At 36.2% G+C, this 27,179-nt stretch overlaps 1 protein-coding gene across 11 annotated transcripts in view; it reads left to right on the top strand.

The window, feature by feature from the left end:
• Positions 1-27,179, top strand: part of LOC126365782 (titin) — a 523,502-nt gene that overhangs the window by 271,951 nt on the left and 224,372 nt on the right. For 8 of the 11 annotated variants that reach the window (XM_050008347.1, XM_050008349.1, XM_050008356.1 and 5 more), the window contains exons 75-83: positions 615-9,167; positions 11,970-12,269; positions 15,423-15,737; positions 15,984-16,141; positions 16,636-16,890; positions 18,925-19,132; positions 19,444-19,538; positions 20,294-20,412; positions 26,291-26,511. In XM_050008347.1, coding sequence (XP_049864304.1) covers positions 615-9,167; positions 11,970-12,269; positions 15,423-15,737; positions 15,984-16,141; positions 16,636-16,890; positions 18,925-19,132; positions 19,444-19,538; positions 20,294-20,412; positions 26,291-26,511 — 10,224 coding nt within the window. The remainder of the gene's footprint in view (positions 1-614; positions 9,168-11,969; positions 12,270-15,422; positions 15,738-15,983; positions 16,142-16,635; positions 16,891-18,924; positions 19,133-19,443; positions 19,539-20,293; positions 20,413-26,290; positions 26,512-27,179) is intronic. The other 3 variants (XM_050008352.1, XM_050008350.1, XM_050008355.1) reach the window with 3 other exon arrangements.

Below are 27,179 nucleotides of genomic sequence, written 5' to 3'. Positions count from 1 at the left end.
GGGTGGTGCTTTGATGATGGATGAAGGAATTTGTTGGCCCAAATGCTTATGACTCTTTTGCCTTTGTGTGTACATCTCTGAACTGATGTTATTTCAAAAGGAGATGCTGATAATTTTTATTTGCTGAGAAGAGTTATGTGTCAGTGTGATGTGGAGTGGAGTCAGGCTGTTGAAAAATTTTAGACCAGACCAAATAAATAAAAAGGACTGCGGCAAACTGCTAAAGGGGGGGGGGGGGGAGGGGGGGGGGTGAATAGTTTTTTTCAATATTTGTTTTTGTTGATTAGCTACTTTGTCACTGATTTCAGATGGTGATCATTGTATACTTCAAATCATTTATTACTGATTAGACACACAATTTCATTCATGGAATCTTTTGAGATTTCTCTTTAGTTGGAAAGCATTCCTTTGGAAAGTCATTCATCTTTTAAAAGAAACAAATATTCAGTGCTGTTTAACAAAAATAGAGATCACACCCTTAGAAGCATATTTGAATAACATTTTTGTATAAAATGTGTATAGCAAATATGCATATTTAATGCATACAATATATGTACTCATATTACACCAAAAACAGACAACATATGGCGTGTCGGTGCATTATGGCTTTGCAGGACGGAGAGATGTTTCAACAGTCCATCCAGGCTCAGGAGCACCAAAAATACCACGTCCTGGATATTCTTCTAGTCATCATGGTTCAATCCCAAAAACTGGTGGGATGTCAGGAGATGGTCAAGAAGCAGATGCTGACGGTAGCGGTGCTGGACATGATTATATACAGGAGGATTCATACGATGCAGTCCAGTTACCAGTTGGTGATGAGACACTGCCATGGAGGAAACCCAGGCGTAAGCAGCTTTTTCCCGTGCACCCATCACAAACCACAGTTCCTTGGACACAGGAGAAAATACAGCTAAGAAAAACTGCTCAGCACCGGAGGAGTATTGATAAAGAGCATCTTGAAGAAGTACAGTTGAAAACTGTCAGTGGAGGGGTACAGCTTAAAAAGAAAGTTCGGCAGGATATAGATATTAGAAGTGAAAGACCTGAAGAACAATATAGCAGGACTGACACTGATGATTCGCTGTACAGTGTTATGGACAAGACAACGGGAATAGAGCAGATAGCCACAGAAGAAGATTCAACAATTTTACATTTAGACCAAATGAAAGAAACACTTGAAGAAAGACAAAAGACACCACATTTGCCAAAGAAAGAGGATCAAAGATTACCTACAGAACAAGGAAGGAAGCACATAAAAAAAGAGAGCACAATAACAGTGACAGAAGAAGATGATGTTACACGATTAGGAGTGCAACAAGAGAGAGAAAGGACAGAAAGATTCATTCGAAAAGGAAAACCTTCAGACAAGACATTGCCAGCAGACGTGTTGGATGATAATGTTACAAAAAGGAGTCCACTAGTGACAGACTTGACAAAAGATGATAAAAATGCAGAAAAATCAACAGTACCATGGAGAACGAAGAAACCAGAAAGCTTGAAAGGATATTCACATGATGTGCACCAGAAAGTTGACATTGTTCCTGAAGAGGCATCACTTGAACCAAAGCCTGAGGCACCAGTAAAAGAGCAGGTGTCACATTTACCATGGGTACGAGGTAAGAAACCTAAGCAACCCGTCCAGGAGAAAGAGGAAATTACTTTGAAACCAGTGAAGAAGGACATTGCAGAAAAGGCAATAGAAAGAGAAATAGTACAGTTGAAGCCTGTAGAGAAACAGAAACCAACAGTGGAAGAAAAAGACAAAATAGTGCTGAAGCCAGTGAAGAAAGACACAAAGGAAGTAACCAAAGAACAGGAATCTCTATCAACAGAAATACATAAAGAAGATATAACTGCAGAAAAAACAAGAGAGATCAAGAGTGTAAAGAAACCAGAGACTTTGAAAGAGACTGCACATGATTTAGAAGAGAAAGCAAACATTACTCCAGAAGGAGTATCTCTTGAGGAAAAGCCTGAGGCACCAGAGCAGGACCAGGTATCACATTTACCATGGGTACGAGGAAAGAAACCTAAACAACCTGATCAGGAGAAAGAGAAGATAATGTTGAAACCAGTGAAAAAGGATATTCCAGAGAAGAGAGAAGAAAAGGAAGTAGTACAGTTGAAACCTGTAGAGAGACAGAAACCCACAGCAGAAGTAGAAGACAAAATGATGTTGAAACCTGTGAAGAAGGACACAAAGGAAGTATTCAAAGAAGAGGAAAATCTTCCAAGCAAAGTGCCTAAAGGAGGCACAACTGTAGAGAAACAAAAAGGAGTCAAAAGTATAAAGAAACCAGAAAGTCTGAGAGAGGTTCCATGTGATGTGGAAGAGAAAGCAGACATAGTTCCAGAAGGAGTGTCTGTTGAGGAAAAGCCTGAGTTACCAGAGGAAGATCAGGTATCGCGCTTACCGTGGGTACGAGGAAAGAAGCCTAAACAACCTGTTCAGGAGAAAGAGGAAATTACTTTGAAACCAGTGAAGAAGGGTATTCCAGAGAAGATAGAAGAAAAGGAAATAGTACAGTTGAAGCCTGTACAGAGACATAAACCAACAGCAGCAGAAGAGGATGAAATTATGCTGAAAACTGTGAAGAAAGACACAAAGGAAATAAGCAAAGAAGAGGAATCTCTTCCAAGGGAAGTGCCTAAGGGATACACAACTGTAGAAAAACGAAAAGACATCAAAAGCACAAAGAAACCAGAGAGTCTGGAAGAGGTTCCGGGTGATGTGGAAGAGAAAGCAGACATAGTTCCAGAAGAAGTGTCTGTTGAGGAAAATCCTGAGGTACCAGAGGAAGAGCAGGTATCGCGCTTACCGTGGGCACGAGGAAAGAAGCCTAAACAGCCTGTTCAGGAGAAAGAGGAAATTACTTTGAAACCAGTGAAGAAAGGTATTCCAGAGAAGATAGAAGAAAAGGAAATAGTACAGTTGAAGCCTGTACAGAGACATAAACAAACAGCAGAAGAAGAGGATAAAATAGTGCTGAAACCTGTGAAGAAGGAGACACAGGAAGTAATTAGGAAAGAGGAGTCTCTCGCAATGGAGGTTACTGAAGAAGATACAATTGTAGAAAAATCAAAAGAGATAAATAGAGTCAAGAAACCAAAGAGCTTGAAAGAGGCACCACAGGATGTGGGAGAGACACAGATGGTACCAGAAAGACTACCTGCTAAGGAAAAGCCTGAGGCACCAGAACAAGATCAGGTATCCCATTTACCATGGGTACGACGAAGGAAACCTAAACAACCTGAACAGGAGAAAGAAGAGATTACTTTGAAGCCAGTGAAGAAGGATATTCCAGAGAAGATAGAAGAAAAGGAAATTGTACAGTTGAAGCCTGTACAGAGACATAAACCAACAGCAGAAGAAGAGGATAAAATAGTGCTGAAACCTGTGAAGAAGGAGACACAGGAAGTAATTAGAAAAGAGGAGTCTCTTGCAATGGAGGTGACTGAAGACGATACAATTGTAGAAAAATCAAAAAAGATAAAGAAAGTTAAGAAACCCGAGAGCTTGAAAGAGACGCCACAAGATGTGGAAGAGAAACCAGAGATGGTTCCAGAAAGACTATCTGTTGAGGAAAAGCCTGAGGCACAAGAGCAAGATCAGGTATCACATTTACCATGGGTACGAGGAAAGAAACCTAAACAACCTGTTCAGGAGAAAGAAGAGATTACTTTGAAGCCAGTGAAGAAGGATATTCCAAAGAAGATTGAAGAAAAGGAAATAGTACAGTTGAAGCCTGTACAGAGACATAAACCAACAGCAGCAGAAGAGGATGAAATAATGCTGAAACCTGTGAAGAAGGACACAAAGGAAATAAGCAAAGAAGTTGAATCTACTCCAAGTGAAGTGCATAAAGGAGAAACAACTGTAGAAAAACCAAAACAGAGCGAAAGTATAAAGAAACCAGAGAGTCTAAAAGAGGTTCCAGGTGATGTGGAAGAGACATCAGACACAGTTCCAGAAGGAGTGTCTGTTGAGGAAAAGCCTGAGTTACCAGAGGAAGATCAGGTATCACGCTTACCGTGGGTACGCGGAAAGAAGCCTAAACAACCTGTTCAGGAGAAAGAGGAAATTACTTTGAAACCAGTGAAGAATGGTATTCCAGAGAAGATAGAAGAAAAGGAAACAGTACAGTTAAAGCCTGTACAGAGACATAAACCAACAGCAGCAGAAGAGGATGAGATAATGCTAAAACCTGTGAAGAAGGACACAAAGGTAATAAGCAAAGAAGAGGAATCTCTTCAAAGGGAAGTGCCTAAAGAAGACTCAACTGTAGAAAAACCAAAACAGATCAAAAGTATAAAGAAACCAGAGAGTCAGAAAGAGGTTCCACATGATGTGGAAGAGAAAGTAGACATCGTTCCAGAACGAGTGTCTGTTGAGGAAAAGCCTGAGGTACCAGTGGAAGATCAGGTATCGCGCTTACCGTGGGCTCGAGGAAAGAAGCCTAAACAACCTGTTCAGGAGAAAGAGAAAATCACTTTGAAACCGGTGAAGAAAGATATTCCAGAGAAGATAGAAGAAAGAGAAATTGTACAGTTGAAGTCTGTAGAGAAACAGAAACCAATGCCAGAAGAAAAAGACAAAATAGGGCTGAAACCTTTGAAGAAGGACGAAAAGGAAATAACAAAAGAAGAGGAAACTCTTCCAAGGGAAGTGCCTAAAGAAGACATAATTCCAGAAAAACCAAAAGCGATTGAAATTGTAAAGAAGCCAAAGAGTATGACAGTGGTACCACGTGATGTGGAAGAGGAAGCAGACATCGCCCCAGAACGAGTGTCAGTTCCGGAAAAGCCTGAAGCACCAGAGCAAGAGGAGGTATCGCGTGTACCATGGGTACGAGGAAAGAAACCTAAACAACCTGAACAGGAGAAAGAAGAGATTACTTTGAAGCCAGTGAAGAAGGATATCCCAGAGAAGACAGAAGAAAAGGAAATAGTACAGTTGAAACCTGTACAGAGACATAAACCAACAGCAGAAGAAGAGGATAAAATAGTGCTGAAACCTGTGAAGAAGGAGACACAGGAAGTAATTAGAAAAGAGGAGTCTCTTGCAATGGAGGTGACTGAAGAAGATACAATTGTAGAAAAATCAAAACAGATAAAAAAAGTCAAGAAACCCAAGAGCTTGAAAGAGACGCCACAAGATGTGGAAGAGAAACCAGAGATGGTTCCAGAAAGACTATCTGTTGAGGAAAAGCCTGAGGCACCAGAGCAAGATCAGGTATCACATTTACCATGGGTACGAGGAAAGAAACCTAAACAACCTGAACAGGAGAAAGAAGAGATTACTTTGAAGCCAGTGAAGAAGGATATTCCAGACAAAACAGAAGAAAAGGAAATTGTACAGTTGAAACCTGTACAGAGACATAAACCAACAGCAGAAGAAGAGGATAAAATAGTGCTGAAACCTGTGAAGAAGGAGACACAGGAAGTAATTAGAAAAGAGGAGTCTCTTGCAATGGAGGTGGCTGAAGAAGATACAATTGTAGAAAAATCAAAACAGATAAAAAAAGTCAAGAAACCCAAGAGCTTGAAAGAAACGCCACTAGATGTGGAAGAGAAACCAGAGATGGTTCCAGAAAGACCATCTGTTGAGGAAAAGCCTGAGGCACCAGAACAAGATCAGGTATCCCATTTACCATGGGTACGAAGAAAGAAACCTAAACAACCTGAACAAGAGAAAGAAGAGATTACTTTGAAGCCAGTGAAGAAGGATATTCCAGAGAAGACAGAAGAAATGGAAATAGTACAGTTGAAACCTGTACACAGACATAAAACAAAAGCAGAAGAAGAGGATAAAATAGAGCTGAGACCTGTGAAGAAGGAGACACAGGAAGTAATTAGAAAAGAGGAGTCTCTTGCAATGGAGGTGACTAAAGAAGATACAATTGTAGAAAAATCAAAAGAGATAAAGAAAGTCAAGAAACCCAAGAGCTTGAAAGAGACGCCACAAGATGTGGAAGAGAAACCAGAGATGGTTCCAGAAAGACTATCTGTTGAGGAAAAGCCTGAGGCACCAGAGCAAGATCAGGTGTCACATTTACCATGGGTACGAGGAAAGAAACCTAAACAACCTGAACAGGAGAAAGAAGAGATTACTTTGAAGCCAGTGAAGAAGGATATTCCAGACAAAACAGAAGAAAAGGAAATTGTACAGTTGAAACCTGTACAGAGACATAAACCAACAGCAGAAGAAGAGGATAAAATAGTGCTGAAACCTGTGAAGAAGGAGACACAGGAAGTAATTAGAAAAGAGGAGTCTCTTGCAATGGAGGTGGCTGAAGAAGATACAATTGTAGAAAAATCAAAACAGATAAAAAAAGTCAAGAAACCCAAGAGCTTGAAAGAGACGCCACAAGATGTGGAAGAGAAACCAGAGATGGTTCCAGAAAGACTATCTGTTGAGGAAAAGCCTGAGGCACCAGAGCAAGATCAGGTATCACATTTACCATGGGTACGAGGAAAGAAACCTAAACAACCTGTTCAGGAGAAAGAAGAGATTACTTTGAAGCCAGTGAAGAAGGATATTCCAGAGAAGACTGAAGAAATGGAAATTGTACAGTTGAAACCTGTGCAGAGACATAAACCAAAAGCAGAAGAAGAAGAAGACAAGTTAGTGCTGAAACCTGTGAAGAAGGACACAAAAAAAGTATTCAAAGAGGAGGAATCTCTTCCAAGGGAGTTGGCAAAAGAAGACACAACTGCAGAAAAACCAAAAGAGAGCAAGAAAGTAAAGAAACCAGAGAGCTTAAAAGAGCCTCCACAGGATATGGAAGAAAAAGCTAATATTTTTCCAGAAAAAGTATCTGATGAGGAAAAGCCTGAGGCACGAGATCAAGATCAGGTATCTCATGTACCATGGGTACGAGGAAAGAAACCTAAACAACCTATTCAGCAGAAAGAAGAGATCACTTTGAAACCGGTGAAGAAGGATATCCCAGAGAAGACAGAAGAAAAGGAAATAGTACAGTTGAAACCTATACAGAGACATAAACCAACAGCAGAAGAAGAGAATAAAATAGTGCTAAAACCTGTGAAGAAGGAGACACAGGAAGTAATTAGAAAAGATGAGTCTCTCGCAATGGAGGTGACTGAAGAAGATACAATTGTAGAAAAATCAAAAGATATAAAGAGAGTCAAGAAACCAAAGAACTTGGAAGAGGCACCCCAGGATGTGGAAGTGAAACCAGAGATGGTTCCAGAAAGACTATCTGTTGAGGAAAAGCCTGAGGCACCAGAGGAAGATCAGGTATCGCATTTACCATGGGTACGAGGAAAGAAACCTAAACAACCTGAACATGAGAAAGAAGAGATTTCATTGAAGCCAGTGAAGAAGGATATTCCAGAGAAGACAGAAGAAAAGGAAATTGTACAGTTGAAACCTGTACAGAGACATAAACCAAAAGCGGAAGAAGAAGAAGACAAGCTAGTGCTGAAGCCTGTGAAGAAGGACACAAAGGAAGTATTCAAAGAAGAGGAATCTCTTCCAAGGGAGTTGGCTAAAGAAGGCACAACTGCAGATAAACCAAAAGAGACCAAGAAAGTGAAAAAACCAGAGAGCCTTAAGGACACTCCACATGATACGGAAGAGAATGCCGACTCTGTTCCAGAAGGAGTATCTGTTGAGGAAAAGCCTGAGGCACCAGATCAAGATCACGCATCACATGTACCATGGGTACGAGGAAAGAAGCCTAAACAACCTGTTCAGGAGAAAGAGGAGATTATTTTGAAACCAGTGAAGAAGGATATTCCAGTGGAGACAGAAGAAAAAGAAATTGTACAGTTGAAGCCTGTTGAGAAACCGAAGCCAACAGCCGAAGATGTGGAAAGAATTACCCTTAAACTTGAGCCAGCAGTGGAGAAACAAAAACCATTAGAGAAACTTGTATCTGAAAGGGAAATACCTTTAATTCCAAGTAATGAGGAATCTCCTTTACAAGAGGGTAAGGAGATCACCAAAGTACCTTGGCGACGTGGAAAGAAACATGAGGCACCTGAACTGGTAAGGGAGGAAATTACTTTGAAACCTGTGAAAAAGAGTATTCCTGAGAAAACTGATGATAGGAAAGAATTGCGATTGAAGCCTGTACCTAAAGAGAAACCATCAGTAGATGAGGTACAGGAAGTTATGCTAAAACCTGTGAAGAAGGACAAAAAGGAAGTTATTACAGAGAAAGAGGGTGTAACTATAAAAGAAGTAGGAGAAAACCAAATAAGGGAAGAAAAAAATTTGCAGGAGCTGAAACCAGAAGAGTTGCCTAAGGATGACACTCCTACCAAAGAATCCATTGTACCTTGGAGAAAAAAGAAACCAGTGCCCATGAAGGAGGCTCCACTCGATGTGGAGGAATTAACAGACACTGCTCCAGAAGTGTCTGAAGTTACCATGACTCCTGATATGCCTAAACTTGCAGATGCTCCAGATATTTTAAAGGAAGTTCTAGATGAGAAACCAATGCTGCTTCCTGTAAGACTGATTGATGAACAAGATGAGATGATGAAAGATTTAGTATCTGTAGGTGAAATTGCCTTGGCAAAACCCAAAGCTGTACACCCTTCAGATAAAGAGAAATTACTGTCTGAGAACGTGCAGGTGGAAGCTACTACAGAAACTCTTGATTGGCACAAAGACATTAAGGTGGATACTTTTTCCAAAAAGAAAGTTCCTGAAGAATCCCGACCCACAATTCTTTCTGATAGTACACCAATAAGTGAATTGGAAATTGTGTCTCAGAAGCGGGTAACTGATAGTGTGTTGAAGATTCCAGAGGAACCCATTCAAGATGTGGAAAATCTTGATGTTCATCACACAGTCAGTCAGACAGTGGTACAAAAGACAGTCACAGAAGCCACTAAAACTATTTCAAAAGCTGTACCCCCAAGATTTGTTAGAAAATTGACACCTGCCATGGTGGAACCAAACAAGAAAGCAACATTTATTTGTGAAGTTGAAGGAAAGCCTTTCCCTGAATTGACTTGGTTTGTTAATGAAAAACTGTTGCCTTTGTCAAATCGCATACAGACGTCAGTTCGTGAAAAAGTTGTGACACTTGAAATAAGGGATGTATTTCAAGAAGATGTTGGTATTTATTCCTGCCGTGCTTCAAATCCTGCTGGTGTGGCTACATCTGCAGCAAATTTGATCATTTTGGGTATGTGCACAAATGTAAATTAGCATGTTCTGTCCCATAACTACTGCATATGTTTTGTGGAGGCAAAATTTGGAAAGGAGTTGTGGATTTTTTTTTCTTAGTTTTTGATCTTATTGCTGCTTCTTCCTCCAGATGGCATGCTGTTTGAACTTTTTTGCCATTAGATCTCATATTGTAGGAAAAAATTATAGTTATTGTGAATTGCATGTGACATTGGAAAGTGTTGAATAATGTAAGGTGCATATCATGTATTATCAGTGCCAGATGATACAGATATGGATATACATTCATATTTTAGAGTTTGAAACATTTTAATTTGCATGTTATTTACGTTTGTTGGCTGTAAAGATTGTTTTTTATTTTATTTATTTATTTATTTTTGACTTTGTGTTTATTGCCGGCTTCATTTATATAAATAGCATGAAATTTCTGTGAAATCTTGGCACACTCAGATGCTTTAGGAACTTGTGTGAGACTCTTGGCTACTCTTTGGTGAACCCTCAGGCATAATGCCAGAATATTTATTCAGTGGCCCCTTAGCTTTGCTTTGCACAGGGAGCTGGCAGTTGAAGTCCTAATTTTTACTATTATCAATTAGAAATGTATCCTAGCTCAACTGTATGCAATGGCCAACAGTAAGTTTGCTTTTCTTTGTTTTAAGTTGTGTGTGAAAGGGCAAAAATTAGTTACTGTAATTGCATGAATTGCATTATTGAGTAACATTCAACACTGCTTTGTAAGTCATCAGTGCACAAATTGTGTACACTTATAATGGACTTTTGTGGAAAAAATTAGAAGATTTGTTCAGAATTACTCTGAACTCCTTTATTATGGCAAGACTCCGTTGGGAAAATGTTTGTATTAGATGTTGGTACATAACACCATTTACACATTCATGTATATCTTCAGTTTTTGTTTTGCATGGTCATGTGGAGCATATTTATCAACTTCACGTGTTTACCTTGAATTGACAAAAAGTTGAAATACTTATTGGTACAAATTATCTGTTTCAAGCAGATTCTGATATATAAGTTTCTGCATATTTTATGACTTGCGATGACTATAACCTCTGTTCATAGATTTCTTGCTGCATCAAATTTATATATAAACTCAAGCTTCTGTCTCCTGTCACTCACAACAGAGGAAGTCACTGAACATTGAATTTACATACAGATCTGACACAGCAAAAAAATCTGTGAAACATTAATCCAAGATTTTGTGAGGTTTATTTATTATGTTTTCATTTAAACTGGTATGATATTTTTTATTTACTCTCAAGAAATTTTGAAATTTGTACAAGTATCAGTAGATGTTACAGAACTTTATTTATGTATCATTAATAGACTGAGTATCACACATTCTAATGCTTACATGGTTCTCCACTCATAATTTATTAATACCCTACTGCATGAGTAAGTGTAATCCTTGCCCAGAAGCACTATAAAAGTTGAAGTTTGAAATGAGTAGAAGGTGCATCTGAGGAAGTCTTTTAATATATAACAGTGTGTCCTGCAATAGTGATCGTTATATCACTCATCTGGATGATAATACAGATGCAGTATCTCAAATGTACATCGCAACTACCTGATGAAGAAAGTTAATATCAATGACTTTATTTGATCCTGGATCCACACTAGCTTTGAGTTTCTTTTAATGTCTCCGTGATGCCAGCAATTGTTAATTTTTATTTTTCATGCAATTGCACAATTTCAGGTTTAGACCTTTTTCAGTTACTTGGATGCATTTTTTTTAGCTGTCTGATCATAAAATATTTCTCATTATACATATTTTATAATGAAAGAAGTATCAAATGTATCCAGCTGGACACAATAATTAGCAGTTGTGGGCATCATGGAATTACTAAAAGAATTAGATGCATAGTGCAGCTTGTAAATCACAGTGACTGATTACTAATGTCAGTTTGTTTTTCGCATGCTAGTTTTACACAGTCAAGGTAGGTACAATTGAAAAGTATTAGCTATCAAATGATAAACATTTTAAAATAATTTAAAAGTGTTGGCTTTCAAACCCATATGACGAGCATGTGTGAGCTTGACTATGAAGGCATTGAAAGAGGATCAGTATATGTGGTTTTTGAATATAGTCATGCCAGAGAAGCAAAAAGTGAATTTCTGGTAACTGTCACGATTATATATAATTTTTTTTTTCAAATTTCCAACGTAATACGAGTGACAAGCTTTATACCTTAGCTCTAAATTATCTTATTACAACTTCAAAATATTATGAAAAGGATAGATTTATTACTCACTACAAAGAAGCCACGTTGAGTTGCAGACAGTTACAATGAAAAGACTGTTACACATTTAGCTTTCATTCAAAGCCTTCTTCAGAAAAAAACCACGTACACATTCACATAAGCAAGCATACATCATGCACACATGACCACCTTAATACCAGCCACAGCTGGTAGAGAGAGTGGTCATGTGTGTGTGTGTGTGTGTGTGTGTGTGTGTGTGTGTGTGTGTGTGAGGTGTGCTCGCTTGTGTGAATGCGTGTGTTTCCTTTCCTGAAAAAGACTTTAGCCAAAAGATGAATGTGTAACTGTCTCTTTCATTGTGCCAATCTGCAACTTGTCATCTTTACAGTGAGTAGCAATCTATCCTTTTACTACTCCTAATATTGTTAACATTCCAGACTGGAGTTTCCATTGTTTGCTTCCTAGATTTGAAATATGAATGAACTGCTGTATAACACATTTTTATATTACTTTAGTGTGGGCTGCTATAAGACTAAATAGATCTTTCATAAAACTGGGATTATAATATTATTTTACATCTGCAGAGAAACCAGAAATGGGCAGGGCTCCTCATTTTACTGAGCAACTGAAACCACTGTCAGCGGTTCCTGGACGTCCTGCTGAGCTGAAATGTGTTGTTGTTGGTGAGCCTACGCCTGAGGTAGTTTGGTTACGTGATGGTCAGAAAGTGTTCTCTGGACCAGGCCAGGAAATGTACTACAATCCCGAATCTGGAACTGCGAGTTTGATTATCAGTGAACCAACAGAACATGATGAAGCAGTGTACAGTGTACAAGCCATTAACAAATTTGGCCGAGCAGAATGCCGAGCAAATCTCATACTTGGTAAGAGAAAACCAAAATTGCTCTCCATTTTTTGGTACCTAATAACTAATAATCATTTTTGTGCATATTAAAAACCAATTTTAATTCCTCTGCTAATATATAATCCCATGTGTAGGTTGTGCTTGATCTCTCTGAAGTTGGTTACACTGGTCTTTTGTCTCAAAATATGTGATTATCTTATCAGTCCAAAGACTGGTTTGGTGCAGCTGTGGACATTAGTCTATGTCGTGTAAGTCTTTTCATGTCTGTGTAGTTATTGCAGTCTACATCCATTTGAACCTGATTGTTGTTTTCAAGCCTTTGTCTCACTCTATGATATTTACTCCTACACCTCCCTCAGTTACCAAATCAACTATTTTGTAATGCCTCAGTTTGTTTCCTATCAACCTTTTCCTTCTTTTAGTAAGACTGAATCATAGAACTCTTTTCTTCCCAATTCAGTTCAGTTCCTCTACTGTAGTAAACCAGTTACACAACCTAACAATCTAATTTTCAGCATTCTTCTGTAGTACATTTCAAAAGCTTCTGTTCTTGTCTGTGCTGCTTATTATCCACATTTTACTTCGCCATGTTGCTATACTCTCAACAAGTACTTTGTGAAAATATTTCCTAACCCTTAAATTTATGTTTCATGTTAACATATTTATCTTTTCCAGTAACACCTTTCAAGCCTTTTATATCCTCTTTAATTGTGTTGTTAGCAGTTATTTTGCTCCCCAAGCAGCAAAACTTGTCTACTGCTTTATTTGTCTCCCTCAGTTACCAAATTAACTATTTTGTAATGCGTCAGTTTGTTTCCTATCAACCTTTTCCTTGTTTTAATAAGACTGAACTATAGAACTTTTTTCTTCCCAGTTCAGTTCAGTTCCTCTACTGTAGTAAACCAGTTACTCAACCTAACAATCTAATCTTCAGCATTATTCTGTAGTACAACATTTCAAAAGCTTCTGTTCTTGTCTGTGCTGCTTATCATCGACATTTTTCTTCGCAATGTTGCTATACTCTCAACAAGTACTTTGTGAAAATATTTCCTAACACTTAAATTTATGTTTCATGTTAACATATTTTTCTTTTTCAGTAACACCTTTCAAGCCTTTTATATCCTCTTTAATTGTGTAGTTAGCAGTTACTTAGCAAAACGTGTCTACTGCTTTATTTGTCTCATTTCTTAATCCACATCAGGTGTACAACAGTTTAAATCCTATTCATCTACCCAAATTTAAGTTTTCTGTGGTTTCTCTCAATTTCTCAAGGTAAATGTCAGAACTGTTGCTTTGATATGAATGCAGGTGATATCCTTCCTCATCCTTACCCAGTATTACAATCTGTGACATTTCTAATTGTCTTGTTGTCAACAGAATGTTAAACCATGACCTTCCTTCTTTCTAATCTAATTCCCTTAGCATCATCTGACTCAATTAGTTGCATTTCATTTTCTTTGTTTCAGTTTTATTGACCCTCATCCTATAACTTATTTCCAAGATACAATTCATGGTGTTCAACTAATCTTCCAAGTCCCTTGCTATCTCTAACAGAATGATAATGTCTTGACATGTCTTAACTTTTTTATTTCTTCCATTTGATATTCAAATCCCTTGCCAAAATTTTCTTTAGTGTCCTTTACTGCTTACTCATTGTGTGGATCTGAATAACATGGGGCTTAGGCTATAACTGTGTCCACTCCCTTTCCCTTCTCATTTAATGTCTCCCTTTCACATTATTTCATTCTTAGAAATGAAGTATGGGCAATACTAAGAATGTTTCTGCGTTATCATTATTGTTAATTCTCAAGATGGTGTTCAACATTAATTGATTCCTGCATCAATAGTAACATAGTAAAACAAGATAATTTCACTATTTAATGTTACATTCTGCAGTTTCGTCATCAAGGGGAGAGCTTGCGTGTTCATTAATAGAGTATGCTGACATGGCTATCACAGCTCTTTGGCAACAATGAATTGATTTAGGTAGAGTTGACAATATGTGTTGTACAGTTGGACAATATGTCATACGATGTGAGAATTCTCCTCTATGAGTTGCTGAATGAGTTTGTGGTTTCTCCCATATTAATGTGAGACTATTTCAGTTTATGTCTTTGGTAAGGGGTTTTTGGTGCACTCTTTGTATTATAATCTGACTGAACTTCATCTTTTCTAGCTTTCCCTGTATTTTTCATTTTCCATCTATCAACTTTTCTTTCAAGTCCCACAAACACTCGTGTTTACCTCCACCTTGTATGCAGTGTTTATTACTCATTACACTTTCACCATCTACATCCATACCCTTTAATTCCTCTGGGGTAATGTCTATTTGCATCCCTCTGTTTATATTATTTTGTATCTCTATTTTTATTTTGCCATAGCTTCCTTATGTATTATATTTTAATTCTTTACAACTGTGTTGCACTTTTGCTAGTAACTGGTATTTTTTTACTTTATTGCTGTAGTTTTCACTTTCCTTCACTTTCAAGGCAATGTTTCACAAGCTCAATTATTGAACATGAATTATTGAACTATCATTGATAGTGATAAAACATTCTATACTGGTAAAAATTGAATTTTGAGTCAAATGTTTGAATACAGTAAGCAGGTTCAAACAGATGTAAGTTGCAGTGGTTATGCAGAGAGAAAAGGCTTGCACAGGATATATTAGTATGGAGAACTGAAGCTAAGCGGTCTTTGAACTGAAAACCACATGAGCAACAACTGAAACAAAAGATTTCAGTTTTTCACATTGCTGGAAACCTACTGGTTCGGTACCTTTATGATGTCTAGGACACCAATCTTAGTACACTACATCTAAGAATATCTTTGAAAATGCAGGATGAGTTGAAACATTAATGCCACTTGTGGCAATACTTAAGAAAATTATTTGTTTAACAGATGCAATAAAAAACAACACAAGCCATTATGTATTACACAACTGTTGCCTAACAATTAATTGCTTTCCTCACTCTTTTATTTATAATATTCAGACTTTTTTGCATAACTATTTTTTCAGTTTACGGAAAAGATTATTCCTTATATTTATTATAGAAATATGAATAAATTTTGGTTGGTTGGTTGGTTTATGACATAGCCTAAAATTTGTTGTCAAATTTGTTGGCTACCTTCTTACGGACATAGTTCCTGAAATAAATTGTCTTTTTGGCAGGTAAACCAATAGAAGCAAGACAGCCACAGTTTATGAGGGCACCATATATAACACGTCCCTTACAAGCCATTGCTGCAGTAAAAGATGAGCCTGTGGAGCTGATGGCAGCATTTGAAGGAGAACCTGTACCAGAAGCAAAGTGGTTTCGTAATGGAAAGGAGGTGGTGGCTTCAGAGGGAATTGATATTGTGAAACAGAGAAAACATACTGTTTTACGTATAGAAAAGATAAACAAAACCAGTACTGGAATGTATGAAGTTCGTGCTATAAATCCAGTTGGAGAGGCCAAAACATCTTGTTCTGTCACTATCAGAGGTAAATATTAGCCTTGTGCTTAGAATTATGATATATCACTACATACTTTGGGCATGGAAACAGTCATAGTCAAATGGGTAATTGTTGAATTATTGATTATAAAGCCCTGTGTACTCAAATGCTTTGGTATCTTATGATAGTCACGCTGGGAAAAACTGTAAAAGATTGATACTTTGCTTTTGTTTTTTGAAACAAAAAGCAACTGCTAGACTGTTTCAGTATCTGTTGTTATTATTGTAATTTTAGAAGAACAACCTGAAATGACTGAAGCAAGGCCACCATCTTTCATTAAGCCTCTACAGCCGAAGATTGTAACTGTTGGAGAAGTTGTTATTTTGGAGACTATTGTAGAGTCATACCCTACATGTTCATTCCAATGGTTCCATCTGTCTACTCCAGTGAAGGTAAAACTAATTTATTTTTGTTTAAAGACAAGTGACTGACTTTGTTCATTGTTGGTGTCTAACAGTAATAGATGAAATACAAACTGCCAAATTTGTGTTGCTGCCGTTTTATTTTTGTTTAAAAGTTTAGGTGACATGCTTTATTGTTAGCATTTATTATTTTACCTCAGAACACGAAATGTAAACTTCAAATAAAATGTTAAATGGAATCAATCATTTTCTGTGTAACTATATGAGCATTTTTTACTTTGCAATGTCATTACTAAATCAATTCACTAAAGTAAGAATTTACAAAAATGCTGTAATGAAAGCCTTGCAGAATGTACATAGTTAAAGCTGTTTGTTTTGTACCCACTGAAATCCTGGCAGAGATGGAATAGAAATCTTTTTGGTCACTAATTCAGTACTATGGTTTTCCAGATTATGATTATTCTAGTCATGCCCATATAATTGTAAACTTTCTGATCATTGTAAATATCTTATTTTTTTCATAGTCAACAACAGAAACACGGATTGTGACAGAAGCAAATAAATCATTACTAGTTTTGCAAGATGTTAATGAGCAACAGACAGGTAGTTATACATGTCGTGCAGAGAATGTTGTTGGATCAGTGACTTGCACAGCAACACTATCTGTCATACCTGATGAGAAATGGGAAGATACTATAGAGTTAGAGGCTCCACATTTTGAACAGAAGTTAGTGCCATTACGAGTCATGGATGGAGAACCAGTGCAACTCACTTGCAAGGTATGTTATACCAGAGCTTGGACAATATTTACAGTAATCTTTCTTTCTCTTCCAGTGTGTACTGATATCTTAATACATAATTAATGTTCACTTTTCTTATTTAAAGTTTTAAAAGAACAGCTGGCACTCTCTTATGTGTTTGAGAGATTACATTCATAAAATATAATAGGATGTGATGCAGTTCTGCCATTTCTGCTTTGTCAAATTAAACAAATGTAATAAAAAAAACTGTCCCCGTGTTAAACATTTACATTTGAGCTTAGGGAAGAGACTGACTATTAATATTAGATGTTACTGTGGAATAAGCAATTTGTATGGCTCACTGTTATTTTGCATTTTCATATAGTTTAATTGGTTTGTAACTATTGTGGTATTACATTGGAGTTAATTTCAGTTTATATGTTTCATAAGAAAACCATGTAGGTAAATCACATGATGTATCATGGCTTTTACTACCTTTCACCATCCTCTGAAATGGGTAATATCCTTCCCAAATGTGTTTTTAGTTGAAAGGACTTGCTGACCTGTTTTAATACACTGTATATGCTGCTAACATGACAAACTTTTTTTATGGATTGCACTTTTCTTCCCACAAAGTAGTAGTTACCTACCCACCCAACTTATGAAATATCCTCTTCCATAGTTAAGTCACTCCTTCATCAACATAGATCATATTGACATGAAGGAAATTTTTTAAGGGTTTGTGTTGTAATATGAGCAGTTTGTTTCAGTGTACATTCTGCAACATAAAACTATTGCTGGCACATTAAATTATCTTTCTTTCTTACTTGTGAATTTATGACTGTTAGTTTCATTTCATTGTCCAATTTTGATTTCAGTACCCAACTTATGAGTCCACCTTACTTCACCATTCTGTGCAGTTTAAAAGTGTTTTCGTATTATAGAACTTGTGAGGCATTTATTGTTTCCTTGATGTGTTATGGTAGAAGAGCCTATGATTGCAAAAACCTTGATTTGTATGTCTTTGTTTACCATAGTTTGAGATTATGCTTCATCATCTTTTTTAATTTTGCTCTCTAACAGAGCCCAAATGTGCAACTCCATGATTTTAAGATATTAACCCCAACAAATGTGTTTTTAGTTGAAAGGATTTGCTGACCTGTTTTAATACATTGTATTAATTAATGGAAAATCTCATATAAAGATGTGAAACAATTACTAACAAAGAGACAGAGGGGCTGGCCAGTACTTACCTCAGCTCAGTACAGCCGATAGAAACACAAAAAACAACCGAAAATTTAAGTTCCTAGCTTTCGGAATAAATGTTCCTTCATCAGGGAGGAGAGAGGGGAAAGAAAGGAAAGAAGGGAAAGTGGATTTAGTTACTCACAACCCAGGTTATGAAGCAACAGGGAAAGGAAAACAGGGAAGGTAGCAAGGATGGAGGCATGGATGGAGGCAAGGATGGAGGCAACCATGCCTCCATCCTTGCTACCTTCCCTGTTTTGCTGGTTTTACTCCATATCATTTCTTTCAATCTTCATTTTCATCGTACCACTTGACATGTATTTTTCTACTCATCTTCCTCTCTCCACTCTCCACAAAAAATTGTTTCATCATGTTGGTTTCATGTCCTCACTTACTGCTCTTCTTGTGAACAGTTATCCATTAACTTGACCAGAATTTTTGCCACAGATTTGTTTTATTTTCCAATTGTGACTCGTGACTTGCATATGTGCCTTTTGGGCTGCATGTTGCAGTTCACACATATCTTGCTGCACCAATATTTAAAGCCTTATGTCTACATTCTTAAATTTTCAGTTGAATGAGAACTCCTGTAGTTACTGAATCTCAGTATTTTTTAACTTTTTCATATTTCTGTATGTTACCATTTGTCCAGTTATAGGCATAAGTACCATTTTTTATTTGGCTTCCATTCTGTGGTTGAACTGAATAACTTAAAATAGAATGAGAATTAAATTCCTTAAAACATTACTGTAGTATAATGACAAGTTAACACTATCTATTGTTATGTTGTTTTTCTAACAGAATCACTGTTTTATATTATTCCAGATTGTTGGAAAACCAATTCCAAAAGTTATTTGGTATCACAAAGGACTACCTTTGAAAGAATCTAAGGGTGTTACAATGTACCAAGACTCAGAAGGAGTTTGTAAATTAGCAATTTCAGAGGTTTTTCCAGAGGATGCTGGACAGTACACTTGCCAGGCTATCAACAAAGCAGGAGAAGCTGTTTGTGCTGCATCACTTGTTGTTGAAGGTCAGGCAGTTGTTAACACTTAATAATTATGTAATAATTCAGTTTCATACTAAGTATGTCAGTTAGCTATAATTTGTAACGTTCACTTAAGGCTTTTAGAATTTAAGTTGTTGTTTAGAGGTTACCTTACTCAGCAATGATTGTGTGTCATGGTATAACTAATTGTAATAAGATGATGCAATGGAATTACAATATTTGAGAATGACACACTTTTAATACACAATTAAACATTGATATAATGTATATCTAATGTAAACCACATTTGACTATGACATTGTACTTTTAAAATAACTAAATCTATGTTGTTACAGCTTATGAATACGTACCTGACTCTGAGATTGCAACAACTGGAGTATCTCTTGTTACAGGACAGAGTGGTTCAGAAGAAGATCTTTTAGTAGAAAAGGTAATATATTGGAGATCAATTTATGATCCAGATTACAAATAAATGCCAATGCTGATTGAATATGGTAATTTGTAGTGACAATTGTTTTATGTCAAGTTGATAGGAGTCTTTCGTGATCAGGAAAATTCATAGTGTAACTCTTTAAGTATGAACTGAAAGTCTTAACACCAAAATTTATGCTAGTATTGTGAGCTGAAATTTATTTTCAAGGAAGCTGCAATACAGTTTCCCCTTAGTACAGCTTACTTAAATACACTTGTGTAGCAGAATGGAATGTTCATAGAAGCTTATTATATTTTTCCCATAGTACATGAAACATGCAAATTCATTGTTGTGAAATGAAATGTAAATTAAAAAGAAATAAAAATTTTGAAAAATTGTGCAGTAGAATTATTATTAAAACAGTTACAGAGAAAGGCATTTATTTCATGGGCACATTTAAAGATATTTACAGGCAACATTCACCTATCTCAACACCCCAATTTTCATTCTCATGTATCATGCTGATTAATCAGAAAAAAATTTTCTTGAAAGAGAAGCTTATTAATTACTTGAAGTAATAACACACGTGGTTGATGTTGCCATGTGGCATTTCATGCAGCAAACAGTGATCATGCATTCTAAATTGAACACAGTGGGTTCAAAACATTCTGTTGTAGTTTTCAGTTCAAAGTAGTTGTTATTATGTTTTTGAGATTGAAGTACACTTTGTAACATTTTTAACATTTTGTTTCCTTTTTCTAATTTTTTTGTAGGAGACAATCTCTGAAGTTTCTGAAATGACAGAATTGCAACATGGGGAAGTGGGAAAAGCACCTCGGTTTGTTACTTACTTGCCAGAAACTGTGACCTCACGTGATGGTGAACTTATAAGGTTGGCTTTGTTCTACTGTGTTATACTTTCAGCTTATGAAATTAACTATAGATCTCTTTCTTAGAAAGACAAGGGGGAATTTTTAATTTTATGACTGGACAGAGGAAGTGGGAATGGGTAGTAAAAAATGGAGACAAAATACAGATATACACAGAAACTAGAAAGAATTCACCCTGATAAATTGTTATTTATTTATTCATTTCCTGGTTGTTGTGTTTGAATCTCATTTGATATTTCTGACTCCTAGTTAGTTTGTATTTTGTATGTGTTCCATAATGTCTCCATTTGTGACTGACATTCCTAACAGCCCATGTTCCTATTAATTGCCTCCCACATCAAAGCTTCTATCTTTCATCATCACAATGCATGCTGACAAGTACTGACTGAATACCTACACGTTCATGTACTACTGATAATTTTTTTAAAGACACACAAAAGTGAGGGATTGGTACTAGTAGATACAAGCAAATTCAGGGACTACTGATAATTTTTTTTAAAGAGACACAAAAGTGAGAGATTTTCACTTATAGATGCAAACAAGTAATACAACACAGCAAAAGTGTCTAAACTACTTTGAGGAACACCTATACAGAGTAAAAGAAATGTGCCAATAGAAAGTCTTTCAACATAGATTTTAAGATCTAGTTTTCAGATCATAAAAAGTGCTGAGTTATTCATATTTCTCTCTCTAAAAGCTAAGGAAATTTTATCCTAGTGGGAATCATTTTTCTGTATAGTGTTCACTCTGTGAATGTTGCAACTCCTTTTGAATGAGTTCATATTATTAAACATAACTCTCATGATTCGGCATTGAGGCACCTGTACAGTGTTTTGCTTGGTCTATTTGAACTGATACCATAGATCAGTCTTATTTACCTTCTCTAGGCCTACGATACTTTTTATGAATTCTTAGTGTTGCCATTAAAATATGATGCCTACAACGTAATACATTGGATACAAAGAAAGCAAACAACCTTTCCACTTCTCCTCATTCCTGAAAATTTAAAATGGATAACTTCAGTAATTATTTGATTCCAGTGTGGTAATAAAATTTAACTTTTATGAGAGTTCTGTTATAGAAGCTGTATGCATTGCAGTTCAGTAACTTCCTGTTACCTCTAATCTTTTCTTGTTAGTGCAATTCTTCATTTTATATCCTCTCTATTTTGCTATTGCCAGCTGGTTTGCTACCCAAATAGCAAAACATGTCTGTTACTTATAGTGTCTCATTTCCTAATCTGATTCACTTTTTGTGTCATCTGATTTAATTCTACCCTGTTTTACTTTTGTCCATGTTCATATCTTTCCTAACAATGACTGTAATTCCTTTGCCATTGTTGACAGCATTATAGTGTCATTGTCAAACCTTAAAGCTTTTGTTACATGTGCCTGAGCTTTAGCCCTCTTTCTAAATTTCTCCTTGATTTTGTTTCATGCTTGTTCACTGTACAGATTGAATAATGTAGTGTGTAGGCTACAACGCTCTCTCACTCTCTTCTCATTCTGTGCCTACCTTTCATGCCCTTTGACTCTTCCCACCAGTTGGTTTCACCAGCCTTTCAGATTTTCTGTAAATATTGCTGCGTTCCATGATCAAGTGCCTTGATGCACCCTTTCAAAGCATTTTCTAACAAAGAAGTTGGTATACTTCTCAGTACAAACAAAACTAGTCTTTCTTGCATTTAAACTTTTTTTTAAAGAGTCTTCTAAACATTTGATGTTAACGCCACTTAGAGCAGTCTTAGACTCAGCCATAGCTATAAATTCTCTGAAATATAATATGGTTTGTGAGTCTTCAATAAATTAGTCCTTCTTGTGGTGTGACACACACACACACACACACACACACACACACACACACACACACACACACACACAGCTACTGTTGGTCTCTTATCATGAACATCTGACCAACTGCAGTCTCAGCAGATAATAGTAGCTGTGTGTGTGTGTGTGTGTGTGTGTGTGTGTGTGTGTGTGTGTGTGTGTGTGTGTTTTTGTGTTTTTAATGCCACTAGAAGAAATAAATTATATTGAAGATTCTGAAAACATATTTCATAGAATTAATAGCTATGGGTGTGACTAACACTGATCTAAGTGGCCTGACACCACATGCTTATTAGACTTTTTTCTTTTAAGTTTGAATGCAAGAAAGGTGCGTTTAGTTAACAGAGTTTCATTTTGTGGTGAGAAGAATACCAGCTCCTCTGTTAAAAAAATGCTGAGAAGGGATGTAACATGGTACTTGATTATTGAGTGCACATTTTTTGTGAATCCTGCTTCTTTCCATGGTTTTGAGTGCATTACTGTACTGTGCAACAAAATAAGGCACTGGAAAATGCCACTCTTTTGTGCCATGGCAACTTGCATTATTGCTTTCTTTGATATACCATTGCCAAGTTGACTAGAAGGCTATGGCCAAATTTTGGGGTAATCAAATTTCATGTAGCATAGTGTGCATCAGTAAATCACAGTGTGGACTGTAAGTTAGGCCCTACATTCTACATGCTTTTTAACATGTGGGTTACTTTCTGTGCACATATTAACGTGCATGCTCTTAATAAGACTCCTGACATGCTAGCTGATTTGTCTACTTGAATAGACAGAAATCAAATGGTATGAACTATTTTTAACTGATTTTTGAGTACTGCTAATGTGAACTGTGAAAAAATTATTTTGTAATAGCAGAAATGATGTGCCAAATTAAAAGCTGCTAAATTGTTATGTGTAACTGATTTTGGAATCTTTTATTGACATGTCAGACCCTTTGAACAAGGTGTTGTCTGCTGTCTGAAGGTAATAGTGATTGGAAAGAAGTCAGTATCTATTACCGACATTCAATTCCATTTGACACACCTACTCCTATCAGTCACATCACTAAGAGTCTTCTTATACTGTTATTCTTCTCAGATGACATACTAACAGATGTTTATCAGATGTTATTTGTTGACATTATTATGTTAAACCCACTTACTGGCCTTACAAAAGAGTAACAAAGTAATAGAGCACTTTTTGTAATCATTTTAAAAGGCTATGAGAGATATCCCAGGACTCTTTGTAGTGCTCACTGACTTGTATGGATGGCTGCATAAAAGAAAAAAATAAATTATCCTTTTGAAAAAAAGTGGGAAACAATGAGAAAAATGTAATAAACAGTTTAAACAATAACTTTTTTCCAGAAACCTAGAAAAATTATAGATTTTGTACAATTTTTACAATGACTGGCATTCTGTGGACTATGGGCTAAAATGTTTGTATTAATGTTTTATGATAACGTGTCTTACCTTTCAGATGTTAAAGAATTTGTGCAAAGAGTTTGGTGCTGCTGAAACAAACTCATCTATGTAGAACAAAACTAACTTCCTTAGAGGCCAGCCAGTTAATCTGTTATGTAAAAGCAAATAGTCGACACATGTTGAGTCTGCAACCAACAGTAGTGAGCATGGCAAACCAACAGAAAAAGATTGAAGGCTCTGTTTCAGCGTTGTTCAGAAAATATTTGGATCTCCTTTTTGTTCAGGAAGTGTTCTCGTCTTCTTAAGGGTTAGGTCAGGAGAAAAAGAAAGCTCTGTCAAAAGAAATGGGTCCATGATTGGTGTAACAATCAAATAAACATAAGTTATTCAGTGACTGCTCGTCCACGTTATCCTAGAACTGCCTAAACCTGTTAGCAGAATCGTAGATAAGTATTTCTACAAGTGTAAGAAGATTCTGTAATGAATAAACCCACTCCCCCCCCCCCCCCCCCCCTCTCTCTCTCTCTCTCACACACACACACACACACACACACACACACACACTCCATCCCTCCCCTTACGGTACCCTAGGCACTCCTTATTTAAAAAAATTCTCGAATATAAATGCTGGGATCGAATATTTTTTAAAGCGGAAGATTTTTTTTTTTTTTTTTTTTTTTTTTTTTGCGAAGCCTGATATATTGTTCTTACAGTTATTCTCTGGGCAAGAAAATGACAGAGCTAAGTGTTGTGTTGGCCTAGAATATAATTCCAAAATGGAGAATGTTACAGAATTAGGGAAAATAAGCAATTCAAACAGAACAGTATCTTGTTTTGTGAAGAAGTTAGCATAAACTGTAACTTTTATTTTATGTTACACTGCATTTGTGTTGCTGGTACTATATGTGTGTCATTTGAAATCATTTTGAATCCAGGTGTCTAGAAATTATATTTTCAGTAACATCATAATTCTGCTGATTGGTGCCAGAGTGCAATTACCACATAGGTAAGACAGCCCTGGCATACCTATTTTTCAGGGTGGGAAAATGATGACGTATAAGAATAATAATGAAACATATAGACAGTTGAACCAACCATGGTACATATGTACTTACTGTCTGTAAATATGTACTGTTGACTAACATTTAAAAATAACCATAAATGAACTCTGTTAGTGTCAAAGCAATAGGTTTTGGGACACTAGGCAAATTCCTGGCAGTTCTGATGCCATTAGCCCCCAAAGGGGTGGTGATGGAATGAAGAACGGGTTACATTTTAAGCAAATATCTGAACCATTTGGAGCAAATTCAATCAAATTGGCACACAACTGATTTACTTTGTGAAGGAGAGAAATACTGTAAGAATAGGACACCATTAGTACTTTTATTTATTTATATACTCAGCTTTTGATGTATTTCAATAGGTTACATACTGTATCATTATATATAGATTGTGATATCTTGATTACGTAAAGAAATTTGCATAGTGTGTTCTATAATTTAGTGTATATATAGAACAGATTAAGTATATTTTAAATTTACATACTTGTATATTGTTTATCATATTCATTTTAGGACTAAAATGGATTTTTATCCTGTATTTAACTGACTGTGTGCTTAAAGGCATTAATGTTTTTTTATTTGACTGACATTGTTTGAGAAGCAGCTGTATAGATGTGTTTCTCGTAATGATTTCTTCTCTATTGAATTGTTTGTAGTTTCCAACAGTGAAACTCTTCATTTTTTTACACTGGCTAATGTTCTTCTTCATGTGTAGTAATATTTTTTTGTATTAGCAATATGAATTTTTGGCCTGGGTTTATTGTATGTTTCTCATTGGCCATTATGTGAGCAGTCGGTTTCTGTATAAGTTCTTTCTTCATATTTACTGAGCTCCCACATTGTTCTATTTTATATGTCATGGCTCCTAGGAATCTAGGTAGGGGAGGGGATTGAGTGACATGTAAGCATAACTCCGGCAAAATTTCAACTATGTTTAATGTATATAAAACAGTCTACAAAGTACTGTGGAGTGAATTTGAGATTGTCATACTTCTCCTGTGGGCAACTTTGTTTGCTCAATGTCAGGCTAACCCAGCCATTGTGGATCCTCATACCTGCAGAGTAAGATAATGTACTTTGTGGTAAAATAATAATGCACTGAATCTGTAAAAGATTATATCTTATAATTTTATGCAGTATTTATAATTTCAAAATCATGTAAATAATCCAAATTTATTTTTATGCAATAGACGTTTACTTTACTGTCAAATGTATAATTGGGACAAACAAGTAACCAGACAATGCTAGATAATCATTCAGCTGTCTGTCATTGAGCAGTCCTCTTTTCCTGCCACTTGAGACTTATTTCTGTTTGCTATCCAGTCTTTTGCTTTTGGACTTGTGCCCCTTACTGCTCCTGTTTTCCTACCCTTCTCTTGATAGTAAGTAGTTGTATGTTTCTGTGTTCTGTGCATTTAACTATGTTGCAATCTCATACTATTAAGTGATAATAATAAATAAATAATCTTCTAAGTCAGCAGATTTAGGGTTTCAAATGACAACATACCTAGTATAGTTCAGTGTTTCTTCTCTGTGTATGCCCATCAATATCTTTTTCATTCTCAATGTTGTATTTTTTAGACTGGAGGTCAAAGCAGAAGGAATACCAAGACCAAAGATTAGATGGTACAAGCAAGGAATAGAACTTACCCCTTCAAAGGATTTTGATGTTGAAGATTTTGAGGAAGGTACTTCAGTCCTCACTATACCAGAAGTTTTCCCTGACGATGCGGGTGAGATTCTATGCGAAGCTCAGAATGATTTTGGCATTGACACAACAGTTACTGAACTTGTTGTAGAAGGTAAATGTCTGCTTCATTTTGGATTATATATGTTGTTTTGTTCTCTTTACAGATGAAAATAGTACTTTTTATTTAAAGTTTCATCTGTTCTGAAACGAGAAGAATTTGTAAAACATTTTCTCTCTCTATCAGTATGAAAGATAGACAAATGAAGTTCTGAAAAGAGAGAATCGAATAGACATGGGTCTAATTTCATATATTTTGTTTTGTTATTAAATAAAACTAATAACTGTAAATTTATAGAAACTCACATTTTTAAGGGTTGTGTCATACTAATCAACATTGGATCTCTGAATGTGTTTTTTTTTTTTTTTCAATTTAAACAAATTGAAATGTAAATATAATACAAATGCATATTTATTTCTTACTTCTTTTTCCAGCAAACTTGTGATTGTGATGTGGAGAAGATGCTATGTGTAACATCTGCAGGCGTATCATCTCCCTATCAACCACAATCCTTCTCTAAGTTTTCACCACCAACAACAGTACATTTCCATCCACAATAACACATTTCACCTACTCTCATCACAAGCCATTTTTCATGTCACTTATAATGCAGCAATCAATTTGTACAATATCAATGCTTACTTGTGTTTATTTACTAAATAACTTTGCAGTAATTATGATGTGTTGTGAATATCATTGTATTATTCATAAGTAAATAGTAT

The sequence above is a fragment of the Schistocerca gregaria genome, chromosome 4 (assembly GCF_023897955.1).
Source record: "Schistocerca gregaria isolate iqSchGreg1 chromosome 4, iqSchGreg1.2, whole genome shotgun sequence".
Classification (NCBI taxonomy): domain Eukaryota; kingdom Metazoa; phylum Arthropoda; class Insecta; order Orthoptera; family Acrididae; genus Schistocerca; species Schistocerca gregaria.
This window is presented reverse-complemented; position numbering and strand designations above follow the sequence as displayed.